Source organism: Lampetra planeri, chromosome 27 (genome assembly GCF_965212315.1).
Source record: "Lampetra planeri chromosome 27, kcLamPlan1.2.h2, whole genome shotgun sequence".
NCBI lineage: Eukaryota > Metazoa > Chordata > Hyperoartia > Petromyzontiformes > Petromyzontidae > Lampetra > Lampetra planeri.
Window position 1 is genome coordinate 5,795,914 of NC_136133.1, and position 13,602 is coordinate 5,809,515.

General features: G+C 50.9%; 1 protein-coding gene across 2 annotated transcripts in view; it reads right to left on the reverse strand.

The window, feature by feature from the left end:
* The window catches only part of DAGLA (diacylglycerol lipase alpha), a 112,587-nt gene that overhangs the window by 75,879 nt on the left and 23,106 nt on the right, over positions 1-13,602 (reverse strand). The window contains exons 2-3 of one of the 2 annotated variants that reach the window (XM_078607352.1): positions 8,831-8,955; positions 5,693-5,904 (exon numbers count right to left, since the gene is read on the reverse strand). In XM_078607352.1, coding sequence (XP_078463478.1) covers positions 5,693-5,904; positions 8,831-8,925 — 307 coding nt within the window. In that variant the 5' untranslated portion in view covers positions 8,926-8,955. Of the gene's footprint in view, positions 1-5,692; positions 5,905-8,830; positions 9,100-13,602 lie in introns of those variants that run through there. The other variant, XM_078607353.1, reaches the window with a different exon arrangement.

The following is a 13,602-nucleotide window of genomic DNA, read 5'->3' on the forward strand; positions in this document are numbered from 1 at the left end:
GTGGACTCGAGTCATGAATTTGATGACTTGCGACTCGACTTGGACTTGCATAACAATGACTTTGTCCCACCTCTGAGATGTGGACTCGAGTCATGAATTTGATGACTTGCGACTCGACTTGGACTTGCATAACAATGACTTTGTCCCACCTCTGAGATGTGGACTCGAGTCATGAATTTGATGACTTGCGACTCGACTTGGACTTGCATAACAATGACTTTGTCCCACCTCTGAGATGTGGACTCGAGTCATGAATTTGATGACTTGCGACTCGACTTGGACTTGCATAACAATGACTTTGTCCCACCTCTGAGATGTGGACTCGAGTCATGAATTTGATGACTTGCGACTCGACTTGGACTTGCATAACAATGACTTTGTCCCACCTCTGAGATGTGGACTCGAGTCATGAATTTGATGACTTGCGACTCGACTTGGACTTGCATAACAATGACTTTGTCCCACCTCTGAGATGTGGACTCGAGTCATGAATTTGATGACTTGCGACTCGACTTGGACTTGCATAACAATGACTTTGTCCCACCTCTGAGATGTGGACTCGAGTCATGAATTTGATGACTTGCGACTCGACTTGGACTTGCATAACAATGACTTTGTCCCACCTCTGAGATGTGGACTCGAGTCATGAATTTGATGACTTGCGACTCGACTTGGACTTGCATAACAATGACTTTGTCCCACCTCTGAGATGTGGACTCGAGTCATGAATTTGATGACTTGCGACTCGACTTGGACTTGCATAACAATGACTTTGTCCCACCTCTGAGATGTGGACTCGAGTCATGAATTTGATGACTTGCGACTCGACTTGGACTTGCATAACAATGACTTTGTCCCACCTCTGAGATGTGGACTCGAGTCATGAATTTGATGACTTGCGACTCGACTTGGACTTGCATAACAATGACTTTGTCCCACCTCTGAGATGTGGACTCGAGTCATGAATTTGATGACTTGCGACTCGACTTGGACTTGCATAACAATGACTTTGTCCCACCTCTGAGATGTGGACTCGAGTCATGAATTTGATGACTTGCGACTCGACTTGGACTTGCATAACAATGACTTTGTCCCACCTCTGAGATGTGGACTCGAGTCATGAATTTGATGACTTGCGACTCGACTTGGACTTGCATAACAATGACTTTGTCCCACCTCTGAGATGTGGACTCGAGTCATGAATTTGATGACTTGCGACTCGACTTGGACTTGCATAACAATGACTTTGTCCCACCTCTGAGATGTGGACTCGAGTCATGAATTTGATGACTTGCGACTCGACTTGGACTTGCATAACAATGACTTTGTCCCACCTCTGAGATGTGGACTCGAGTCATGAATTTGATGACTTGCGACTCGACTTGGACTTGCATAACAATGACTTTGTCCCACCTCTGAGATGTGGACTCGAGTCATGAATTTGATGACTTGCGACTCGACTTGGACTTGCATAACAATGACTTTGTCCCACCTCTGAGATGTGGACTCGAGTCATGAATTTGATGACTTGCGACTCGACTTGGACTTGCATAACAATGACTTTGTCCCACCTCTGAGATGTGGACTCGAGTCATGAATTTGATGACTTGCGACTCGACTTGGACTTGCATAACAATGACTTTGTCCCACCTCTGAGATGTGGACTCGAGTCATGAATTTGATGACTTGCGACTCGACTTGGACTTGCATAACAATGACTTTGTCCCACCTCTGAGATGTGGACTCGAGTCATGAATTTGATGACTTGCGACTCGACTTGGACTTGCATAACAATGACTTTGTCCCACCTCTGAGATGTGGACTCGAGTCATGAATTTGATGACTTGCGACTCGACTTGGACTTGCATAACAATGACTTTGTCCCACCTCTGAGATGTGGACTCGAGTCATGAATTTGATGACTTGCGACTCGACTTGGACTTGCATAACAATGACTTTGTCCCACCTCTGAGATGTGGACTCGAGTCATGAATTTGATGACTTGCGACTCGACTTGGACTTGCATAACAATGACTTTGTCCCACCTCTGAGATGTGGACTCGAGTCATGAATTTGATGACTTGCGACTCGACTTGGACTTGCATAACAATGACTTTGTCCCACCTCTGAGATGTGGACTCGAGTCATGAATTTGATGACTTGCGACTCGACTTGGACTTGCATAACAATGACTTTGTCCCACCTCTGAGATGTGGACTCGAGTCATGAATTTGATGACTTGCGACTCGACTTGGACTTGCATAACAATGACTTTGTCCCACCTCTGAGATGTGGACTCGAGTCATGAATTTGATGACTTGCGACTCGACTTGGACTTGCATAACAATGACTTTGTCCCACCTCTGAGATGTGGACTCGAGTCATGAATTTGATGACTTGCGACTCGACTTGGACTTGCATAACAATGACTTTGTCCCACCTCTGAGATGTGGACTCGAGTCATGAATTTGATGACTTGCGACTCGACTTGGACTTGCATAACAATGACTTTGTCCCACCTCTGAGATGTGGACTCGAGTCATGAATTTGATGACTTGCGACTCGACTTGGACTTGCATAACAATGACTTTGTCCCACCTCTGAGATGTGGACTCGAGTCATGAATTTGATGACTTGCGACTCGACTTGGACTTGCATAACAATGACTTTGTCCCACCTCTGAGATGTGGACTCGAGTCATGAATTTGATGACTTGCGACTCGACTTGGACTTGCATAACAATGACTTTGTCCCACCTCTGAGATGTGGACTCGAGTCATGAATTTGATGACTTGCGACTCGACTTGGACTTGCATAACAATGACTTTGTCCCACCTCTGAGATGTGGACTCGAGTCATGAATTTGATGACTTGCGACTCGACTTGGACTTGCATAACAATGACTTTGTCCCACCTCTGGTGCTCGCTAACAACACTTGCCGCAACTGTTTGTTAAAAACTATACAGGGGAGGGGGGGGGGGGGCGGGGAGAAATATTTGCCTTTGTCTCCGTAAGCAAAGGACGGGCAAACATTTTGAGGACACGAACCCGCTCGCGACCAAAGAAGACGAGAAAGCAAAAAAACAATGCCGCAAAACAAGGCCGCACGTGGCGAGCTCCAGCTTTGCGAGGATGTGGATTTCGAACACGCAAAAGTAGTTCGAGCGGAGCGATCACTCCGAGCGTTCGCAAGCGTAGTCGTCGTGGGCTGTGGGCTGCCGCGCGTTGAAACTTTCTCCTCTCCTCTCGGGGCTTTTGCCACGCACGACTGCCTGCCGCCGCAGCGGCTGCGGGCATCTTGAAGTGGTGCGCTGAGCTAGACTGCAGGCATTTGTACAAGGAAACTCCCTCTCCTTTTGTTGTCTTTTTCCCATCTTTACCAGTAGATTAAGAGGTACCCCCCCCCGATTGCAGGAATGGTTTGAAAGGCTATACAATAGCCTCCGTATTTCTTCAAACATTTTGGCACTGTGTAGGCGTCCACTCCGCTACAGGTGCGGAGGACAGATTTGCCCGTAGGTGTCTGCTGCACAAAATGTGCAGTGGATACCAACGGGCTATCTGCCCCAAGGATCCCGATGATGATGATGATGACGAATTTTTTTTTAGAAATATGAAGTTCTAAATGTCACGCCTACATTACTGTGCCGATTAGAACAAGGATAAACGGGCCTAGATGCCGCCAGACAGGAACATAAAATCCGATGCGGGATGGACAGCTGCCAGTGTCACGTTGCGTGCCTGTACGTGCGAATCGCCCGCGGAAGTGGTTTTGCCCACTTCGGTGGGGCATGTTTTTTTCATTCGGTTATTGCTGCTTCAGTGGCTCAAGTCAGCCGATTTTATTATTTTAACACTTGAGGTTTTTTGTTTGTTCTTTTTTAAGAGACGCGGCTTTCGTAAATGATCTACGATGCGGGAGATCCAAGAAGCTTACGTAAACATTCCGTTATTAACGTGGTATCCCTTGACGCGTCGTCGTCGCTACTGCCGGAGCGTTGCTACGACATTTGCCGGCGCTCCCGGTTGTTTTGCCGGCTCAAACAAACGCCGATGGGAAAGCACTGGGAACAGAAGGGATTTGGGCCCGAAGGATCGAACATCCTCTTTTATTTTAGGTGACTACGGTGATCCTCAACTCTCCGTTTACTCGTTAAGTGTTCTTAACGAGCAATTTAGTTGTTTCTCGATTTGAAGCTTTCGTGACTGCAAGGATTCATACTCTTTGGTTTTTTTCAGTAAAGTCACGTAGGTAAAAATGAAATAAATGAAAACAACAATACATGAAAACAACTAAATGTAGTTGTTTTTAAAAAATTAAATAAAAAATGAAAACAACAATAAATGAAAACAACTCAATGTAGTTGTTTTTTAAAAAATTTTATTAAATTAATGAAAAAACTACATTTAGTAGTTTTTTTTAAAAAAATTATTAAATAAATTGCAACAACAATAAATGAAAACAACTACATTTAGTTCTTTTCATTTTTTTTTTTTAACCTACGTGACTTTACCGAAAAAAAAAATAATGTTGTTATTATGTCCCTTCATGGCCCGACAGAGTTCGTGGAAGATTCTCCTTTACCCATATCACCCAGCTATCCGAGCGGCATCCGTTTATTAGGCGACGTCTTGCCGACGAGAAATGTACCCGCTCACACAAAGCGTGCTGTAAAACATTCCGCTGGGAAGCCTTTTGTGGTTGAGCCACCTGAATGTCAAAATTGATGAGGTTTTTTTTGTTTAACAGCAATCAATCATATCCTTATCTGTCTGTCTGTGTTATCGTATCAAATTCATATAACTCTGAGGAGTGGCGGCACAGTGATGTGCACACCGCCCTATGTGATGTGTGTCTCTGCAGTAATTGTAAACTGGAAATATCTGGCACTCTGAGATACCCCCGATTGAATCACAACTCGCCATATGCAAGGCGATGGGTCTCTATGCAATTAATTATCTGTGCGAGTCTATGAGTCTCTGTGCAAGTCTCTGTGCACGTCTCTGTGTGAGTCTATGGGTCTCTATGCAAGTCTTTGTGCGAGTCTATGGGTCTCTGTGCAAGTCTCTGTGAGAGTCTATAGGAATCTATGGCAAGTCTCTGTGCGAGTCTATGGGTCTCTGTGCAAGTCTCTGTGCGAGTCTATAGGAATCTATGGCAAGTCTCTGTGCGAGTCTACGGGTCTCTGTGCAAGTCTCTGAGCGAGTCTACGGGTCTCTGTGCAAGTCTCTGTGAGAGTCTATAGGAATCTATGGCAAGTCCCTGTACGAGTCTATGGGTCTCTGTGCAAGTCTCTGAGAGAGTCTATAGGAATCTATGGCAAGTCTCTGTGCGAGTCTACGGGTCTCTATGCAAGTCTCTGAGCGAGTCTACGGGTCTCTGTGCAAGTCTCTGTGAGAGTCTATAGGAATCTATGGCAAGTCTCTGTGCGAGTCTACGGGTCTCTGTGCAAGTCTCTGAGCGAGTCTACGGGTCTCTGAAAGTCATTGACGACCGGGGCTCACGCCATCGACTCACCGCACTCTGAGACACCACATTTAATCACAGCTGAGGCTCTCACCAGCCCGGGCCGCCAGCTCACGTACGTTGTTGTTGTTGCTGTTGACAGATAACAAATGAAGATTTTTCGACAAAAGCGACGCCAGGGGCGAACGCTCCTCGCGCGGTGTGCCCCCGCGCTCGCGTCGTACCCAGTCGGATGTAGATGATGTGCTGCATGAATCTCCGCGGCTCGGTGTACAGTATGCTGCCCCGCATGCTCATCCACACCATGGCCGCCTCGGCGACGGTGCACGCCAGCAGGATGCCCAGGTAGCCCTTGCCATGGTCGACGAGCGTGGGCGAGCATAGCTTGCCCGCGTCGAAGTGGACGCCGAACAGCACCACGCACAGCACCACGAGCCTGGGGGGGGAGGGGGGGGGGACAGCGCGCGCGTGACGCCGTGGTGACAGCGGACAACGACTGCGGTGGCGATGGTGGTGAGGGTGGCGATGGTGGCGATGGTGGCGATGCCGGCGATGGTGGCGATGGTGGCGATGGTGGCGATGCCGGCAATGGTGGCGATGGCGGCGATGGCGGCTATGGCGGCGATGGCGGCGATGGCGGCGATGGCGGCGATGGCGGTGATGGCGGCGATGGTGGCGATGGTGGCGATAGTGGTGATGGCGGCGATGGCGGCGATGGTGGCGATGGTGGCGATGGTGGCGATGGCGGCGATGGTGGCGATGGTGGCGATGGCGGCCAACCGTTGGGGCGGTTGCGGTCGGTGGCGGAGGCGGAGGGGGGGCAAAGTTTCGACGCGACCAACCGCGACGCAATCTCTCGGTCGCTTTTTTTGCCCCTCCGGCCCCGGAAGTCGTCTTGCGCGATTGCGTACGGAGCGTGTCACTCTGAAGGCGACCGTTCGTCGTTGTGTGGAGAAAAAAACGCGGTTTCTTGACTGCCGGGCTGGGAGCACCTTTCGTGCGGCTTGGGAGCGCTCGCGAACCGTGAGAGCGGCGACGCCGTCGCAGGGCGGACGGGGAGGTGCGGTCCGAGCTGGTTCAACAAAGCAACGCCGCAGGTGTTTCACGCGAGAATTTACACCCCCACCCCCCCCCGCCCCGCCCCCCCCCCGATCAACAACCGTGGACAATTTACACCCCCCCCCCCCCCACCGTCTCGTTTAAGAGCCCTAAATTGGTGGACATCCTACGGCCTCGTAACGAAAGCCACCTCACGATCCGTGAACGATTGCTCACCGCTCGAATCGCACGTTTAAAACCGCGGCCATGTTTTGTTTAAAAAACCTGCAAGTTCGCCAACCCGATCCTCCCATTAAATTTCCCCGCACCCCGACGTGCCACCGCCTGTATTCAATGGGCACAGGAAGTTTATTTTCGAGTTGCTTTCCTCGAGTGACGACGCACCGGACTGCCAAACAACACGGCCAACGCTCGTTATCACGACACAATTTGAACGCCCCAGCGGAACTCCACTCTTACTAGGCCGTTGAGTGGGCGGCCTGCCAAACAGCACACGTCTCTTGACTTGAGCCTCACAACCCCATTCAACGCGCCCATCACGAGCCGAAGACACACACAGCCTCACTCGCTCCACTCGCTCACTTCCCACCGGCTCAACGACACCTGTGACAAAGGCGCACGGGACCCATCCGTGCAACCACCGCCTTCAACTTCCTTTTTGGAAAGCTCCGGTGGTCGGTGGCTACGTTGCACTTGGCCTGGTAATCCAGCAATGCGGAAGCGGCGAGGGTTGGTTTGTTGTCCCTGCCCCCCCCCACCCCCACCGGCGCCTCCGATTAGCACGGTCGGCTACGTACGGTGCGAAAGAAGTCCGACGCACATACGTACAAAGCAGCCCTTGCCGTGGGCGTCGAGGAGGTGCTCGCACTCCGGCTCGCCGAGAGAAAGGCGGTTCAGAAAGTGTGGAATAATGTCATCTCCCCCTGTCCGTATGGGATACAGCGTTGCGCCCTCGCAAACGCGTGGGTTTTCTCCAAATGCTCCGGATTCCTCCCACGTACATGAACACTCATTGATTGGCCGACAACACCTCGGTATATAGAGGACCGCAGAGCTTGGAGGAGTGGAATTGACTGCTGCTGCCGCCTTTCCCGCTCGTCTGTGGTTCCTCCTCGCGCCTCCGAGTCGTCCTCTCTCGGCGGGAGCGAGCGAGTAGCATGCGGCGCGTTACAAGTTGAAATGTATATCATCATTATTATTATAATTATTCACACCCCAGTGTCCAGTATCAGTGCCGAGAACCGCAATATGCATGAGAGCGCTACATCTTGGGGTTTTGCGCGTCAATGCATCCCAACTGAAAAATAACTACAATAATTTTTATTGTACCGGCCCACTGAGCTATATTTCTCTTTTTCAGAAGCGACCTGGCCACACAGTTCTAAAGAAATGAGTTTGTCAATATAGACGACGTCGATTTAAAAGTGCCGTAGTTTCCCAGTGGCTACCTAATATCGGCAGGAAGAGCAGTTCCAGACGGCCGCAGAGGAGCATCCGAAAGCGCGCGATGCGGTGAGCGTCTTTGTTCGACGGTTAGCCAAAGCCGCTGCCGCTGCTGCTGCTGCTGCTACTGCTGCTGATGATGATGAACTTCCTTTCCCACCATACGTAGTCAACCGTGCTAATCGGAGGTGCGGGTGTGAAGGGAAGGACAATAAACTAAACACAAAGAGCAGTTCTAAAGAAGTTCGTTTTCAACATAGATTAAAAGTGCATAGCTGCTAATATCGGGAAAAAAGAGCGTTCCAGACGGCCGCAGAAGCGCATCCAAAATCGCGAGACGCGGTGATCGCCGTCTTTGTCAGATGGCTTCGTCAAAAGCCGCTGCTGCGAGGATGACCGGAGTTCGCGTGATGGTGGTGGTTCATGCTCTTTGACAAGATCAGCAAGCAGAGAAGCCTCTCTTTACGCTTCTTCGTACAACATTCAGCTGCCATTGCCTCCACCCGTGTCCGTGGTTGCGATTCGTACGTTAAACCTGCGAATCTGCAATTAGTTAAATATCTATTCTTCACGCATATCTGTGTGCCTCATTGACAATGGGGGGGGGGGGGGGGGTCATGCTTATCGTTTGTAAGAATAAAAAAAAAACGCACCGTTATCCTTGACGGGGTTGTTCCTTTCAATTTCTGCTACCAACCGATTCGTGACATCTGCGTGAAATTAAAGTGGCCGCGGGGACCGGCTTTTGCGCGCACCCACCCCCGCGGCGCCCGGACGTTTGACGTCGATCGTTGAGCGCGCGCGGCGTGTGCCGAACGGGCGCAGGACGCCCGCCCGATGGATGGCGGCGGGGGGTTTACCACACGGCGTGCAGGAGGAAGAGGAAGATCCCCGGAAGAACGAGGTCGTCGCTTCCAACCGACCAACGCCGTCGAAACACCACGATCCCCGGCATGGCGGTGGCCCTCGCTCACATCGCTAACACCTAGAGGCACGCATACAAAGACAACGATTTTTCGATTTAAAGCTTTCGTGACTGCAGGGATTCGTCTTCTTGGTTCTTTCGGTAAAGTCACGTAGAAGGGAAGTAATAAAATAATAAAAACAAAACATAATAAAATAATTCTCACGACGTTTCGACGTTTCGGCTACAACGCAAGCAGCCGTCCTCAGGTGAGGACGGCTGCTTGCGTTGTAGCCGGAACGTCGTGAGAATTATTTTATTATGTTTTGTTTTTATTATTTTATTACTTCCCTTCTACGTGACTTTACCGAAAGAACCAAGAAAAAGACAAAGATGCACCCACCCCCGTATAGCGTTAACAAGACTGTAGGGGCAAGTGCTGTTCGCGAGTAGCGCCTATGAAGGCCGGAGCGGTACGCGCATGGGGGTGGGTGGCAAGCACCACGCCCGGCCGCCTTTGTCTCCCCAGTGGCGGATGTTTACACAACGCACCAGGTACTCGTTTTAGGCTGAGTCAACCTAGTGGAGGCCCAGGACCGGTTCAGACAATCGTCACCGGTGGTTGCCGTGAGCGGGAATCGAACTCGGGTCGCCGGGTTCGTAGCGCAGCGCGCCAACCGCCACACTGCTGTTCCCCACAAGCAAACACACACGCAGACGCGCAGACACACACGCAGACGCGCAGACACACACGCAGACACGCAGACACACACGCAGACACACACGCAGACACGCAGACACACACGCAGACACGCAGACACGCAGACACACAGACACACACACAGACACACAGACACACACGCAGACGCGCAGACACACACGCAGACGCGCAGACACACACGCAGACACGCAGACACACAGACACACACGCAGACACACACGCAGACACACACGCAGACACACACGCAGACACGCAGACACACACGCAGACACACACGCAGACACGCAGACACACACGCAGACACGCAGACACACACGCAGACACACACGCAGACACACACGCAGACACACGCAGACACACACGCAGACACACACGCAGACACGCAGACACACACGCAGACACGCAGACACACAGACACACACGCAGACACACACGCAGACACACACGCAGACACACACGCAGACACACGCAGACGCACACGCAGACGTGCAGACACAATCCTGCGGAGTTGCACAAGGCACCACACACATGCAGCATCGCCTGCAAACATACACGCTGCAGTCTGTCTCATACGTTACATATCCACATGGCATTTATGAACTTATCTCAAAGACTTCTTGCTCTGTAGATGCAGCGCAACAAATATAATTTCACGTTCAGGTGGTCAAGCCAGACATCCGGCGTCGGGAGCAGCGGGGCATCGCCGTGATGTCTCCGTCGCATTTGTGGATCGTTGGTCAAGCTGGTGGTGGTTTGACCATACTTCACCACACTGGTCAATTTGTGGGGAAGGGTATCGGCTCAGGACCATTTCAGATATCGCTCGCCACTGCTGTTACCCGTAGGCTAACATTGGAATTGAACTAGGACCCGTATTCATAAAACATCTGGCAAATTCACCAGCATTGTTTTAAGCGTGCCGGGACTCTGCTGCTTCAGACACTGAATGTCGACACCGGTGCAGAGTTCCCTTGGACTGTATTAAACCAACACTGCTGGGGAAAAAAATCACTCCCAGAAGGCCATGTGGTCGGTGAGATGTGTAAAAAAATTTTTTTTTAAAGTGGCGCTTCAGGCGTGGAAGCACCAGCCAATTGTCCGTTGATTTACCTTCTTAGCAAAAACCTCCACAGCGACGCTAACCATGGTTTTCTAGTCATACGCATCTTCTCACGACATAAACAAACGTACGTTCCGGAGTTACTTTGCGCAAATACCAAAAAGCTTTCGTGACCGTAGGAATCCATACTTTTTGGTTCTTTCGGCAAAGTCACGTAGTGAGAAATAAAATCAAATAATCTTCTTGGTTCTTTCGGTTCAGTCACGTAGAAGGGAAGTAATAAAATAATAAAAATAAAACATAATAAAATAATTGTCACGACGTTTCGGCCACAACGCAAGCAGCCGTTGTGGCCGAAACGTCGTGAGAATTATTTTATTATGTTTTATTTTTATTATTTTATTACTTCCCTTCTACGTGACTTTACCGAAAGAACCAAGAAGATGAATCCCTGCAGTCACGAAAGCTTTAAATCGAAATAAAATCAAATAAATCACGACGTTTCGATCGCAACACAAGCGATCGTCATCATGTTAATCCATTAGTAGCAAAGTGCCAAAAAATTATCTGCTGGCACTCGCCCTCAGTCGTAAGCAAAGACAGAATCGCCGGACTGCCAGAGACACCGTGCCACCCCACGCGTGAACGTGTCTGCAGGCTCGCAAAGAGGAGCTCGCACACCTGAACGGAGCCGCGTCGAGCAGCCGATACAACGGAGACCGCGTGCGAGACCGCCCGTGCCCTCCGGCGGGGCTTTTGGGACGCACGAGGACGACGCGAGGGAACAAACACCGACGGGCGTGGATGCGGCAGCCACGCGCACAAAGACAAAGGTCCCCCATATAACCTTAACATACTGTTGGGGAAAGTGCTGTTAATGAGCACCTTTGAAGGCCGGCACGGCACACGAGGGGGGTGGGTGGCCAACACCACGCCCGGCCACCTTTGTCCCCATGTGGCGATGTTTACACACCGCACCAAGTACTCATTTTGAGGCCGAGTCAACCTAGGGGAGGCCCAGGATCGGCTCGGATAATCGTCACTGGTGGTGTTGGCCGTGCGCGGGAATCGAACTCAGGTCGCCGGGTTTGTAGCGCAGCGCGCAAACCGCTGCACCACCGCTACACCACGACCGCACACATGCGTGCACAGACACATGCACAGACACATGCACAGACACATGCACAGACACACGCACAGACACACGCACAGACACATGCACAGACACAAGCACAGACACACGCACAGACACACGCACAGACACACGAACAGACACACGAACAGACACACGCACAGACACACGCACAGACACACGAACAGACACACGAACAGACACACGCACAGACACAAGCACAGACACACGCACAGACACACGAACAGACACACGAACAGACACACGCACAGACACACGCACAGACACACGAACAGACACACGCACAGACACATGCACAGACACAAGCACGCTCACAAAGCAACACAATCCCCATTCACCGACGAAGAATCCGGTGGTGGACTTTGCCCGCTTCACATGGGCTTCAGTGTCACGCCCGCACGATAAGAATGTCCCAGTTCGCAGCCAATGGACATGGCGTGTCTGTAAGCGTTTAGCGTGCGGACTAAAGCAATGAAGAACGTTAGGCTCCTCAGCCCTTCTCCCCTATGAGTAAAACCAGTGACCTCTCTCTCGGCCATACGTTTTGGGCACCCACGTTTTTTTTTATCTGTTGGCATGTAAATACTGCACTTGCTTTAGTTAGAAGCGAGACAATGTGTGTGACAAATGTCAGTTTTCCAGCCCTTCTAGAACACCACGATAATGTACACGACTCCGTCATTCACAATGACCTGTGTGTGTGTATTGGATACTGTGGGTATGCGACTCGGTGTCCGGGCGCATGAACAAATTGCTCTTAGTTTTGCCGATAAAATGTTGGGACAGGGGCGGTCATGATGCACCCCCCCCCCACCGCTGCAATGCAAAGAATGCCCACAATTCAGCGAAGCGATTCGAGTCAAGAATCGGTGGCCTTTCGTCTTGTCTGTGTGCGTGTGTATTTACGTTTAACTTCCTTTCCCACCATACGTAGCCAACCGTGCTAATCGGAGGTGCGGGGGTGGGCGGGTAAGGACAATAAACTAAACACAAAAAGCAGTTCTAAAGAAGTTCGTTTTCAACGTAGATTACAGCTCCTAATATCGGGAAGGAAGAGCGTTCCAGACGGCCGCAGAAGCGCATCCAAAATCGCGAGACGCTGTGATCGCCGTCTTCGTCCGATGGCTTCGTCAAGAGCCGCTGCTGCGAAGATGACCGGAGTTCGCGCGATGATGGTGGTTTGTGCACTGCTGAAGGCCGCCCCACGTCGCGCCAGTCACAGGGTTGTTTGACCATACTTCACCACGCAGGCTATGGCAGGTGAGTCAAGGGGAAGCCCGGACCGGTTCACCTCTCACTCGCAAACGACGTGAGCCATGGCTGGGAATCGAACACGGAACTCGTGTTCACAACCAACGTGCGCCGCAACTCCACAAAGCTTCCTGCCTTATAAACTTAAACCACTTGGTGATGCTGCTGGTATTGGGCGGTGGTGCACACAAGCACGCGTGGCGAAAACAAAAACCAACTCGAAAACGTTCGTCAACAGCGGTGCCTTGAACCGAAGGGCCATTGCTCCGGGGGGGGTGCCACGTGCCCCCCCCCCCCCCCCAATGATCCGATCGAAATCCCTAATTTCGATCGAATCATTGAGGTTTATTAGTAATAAATCTGTATTTTGCGACCCCCACTGCCACTGTGTAGCATATTATGACGTGCCAGGGACTCTATGAGATGATAGGACAATAGTCTGAGTCCATAATTGGCGAAAAGTAACGGCAAAGCGGTTAAAAGTGACTCAGAATTGTGCGCAGTTGCGTCTACAGTCTACACGACTTCCCTGCAGGCATCAAT